The 1003-nt window shown below is 58.6% G+C and overlaps 1 protein-coding gene across 1 annotated transcript in view; it reads right to left on the reverse strand.

Annotated features, from left to right (window-relative positions):
- Positions 1-847, reverse strand: part of LOC110391897 (cytochrome c oxidase subunit 6B1-like) — a gene marked incomplete in the record, with an annotated part of 7754 nt that extends 6907 nt beyond the window's left edge. Inside the window, 1 exon segment of the mRNA XM_021383858.1 lies at positions 219-847. Coding sequence (XP_021239533.1) covers positions 219-345 — 127 coding nt within the window.
- Positions 848-1003: the final 156 nt, after the last annotated feature.

A 1003-nucleotide genomic window follows, 5' to 3' on the forward strand; every position in this document is an offset into this window, starting at 1 on the left:
GGCACCAGGCCCCTTCCCAGAGCTCCCAGTAAGGTCCCGGAGCCTTTCCCAGTGCTCCCAATAAGATCCCGTAAATCCCCCAGCGCGGCCCCAGAACCCTTCCCAGCGCTCCCAGTAAGATCCCGTGAATCCCCCCCAGCGCTCCCAGTAAGGCCCCGGAGCCCTTCCCAGTGCTCCCAGTACCCCTCAAGCTCCCTCCCAGTGCCCCCCCCAGTCACCGGCCGCCGCCGTTCCCGTCAAAGTGACTTTCACCGCCGCCGCCCTCACGACGGAACCACCGAGACGCGCCGCGCAGAACGCCGCCGGAAGTGACGCCACAGCTCGCGGCGCAGTGAGGGAGATCATGGAGGCGCGGAGGGTAGAGCGCCCCACGGAAAGGGCGGGGCCGGAGTTTGGAGGACTGCGGCTGGAGGAAAATGGCGGCGGGGGCCTCCGATCGCCCCCAAAATGCCTCGAAATGGCCCCAAAGTGCTCCTTATCACCCTCGTAGTGACTTTTAACGCACAAAATGCCCTGAAGTGGATTCGAAAGTCCCCAGAACGGCCCCCAAAATGCCCCTTAAAACATTCATAATCCCTTACAGTGTCTCCAAGTGCCCTGAGCTGGCCCCAAAATACCTCAAAACGGCCCCAAAATGCCCCTAAACACCTTCATAATCCCTCCTAGTGCCCCCAAATCCCCTTTAATGTCCACTGAGATCCCTTAAAGAGCCCCAAAATGGTCCCCAAATGGCCCTATTTAATCTCATCGTCACTTCTGTTGCCCCCAAGCGGCGTCAAAGTACCTCAAAACGACACCAAAAAGCCCCCAAATGCAAAATTCCCCCCCAAACGCCCCATCCCTCCCCATAAATACCCCCACATCCTCCCAAATACCCCATTCCTGACCCCAAATGCCCCATCCCTGCCCATAAATACCCCCCACATCCCCAAAATATCCCATTCTTGTCCCCAAATGCCCCATCCTTTCCCCTAAATACCCCCACATCCCCCAAATACCCCAT

The sequence above is a fragment of the Numida meleagris genome, unplaced genomic scaffold (assembly GCF_002078875.1).
Source record: "Numida meleagris isolate 19003 breed g44 Domestic line unplaced genomic scaffold, NumMel1.0 unplaced_Scaffold609, whole genome shotgun sequence".
NCBI lineage: Eukaryota > Metazoa > Chordata > Aves > Galliformes > Numididae > Numida > Numida meleagris.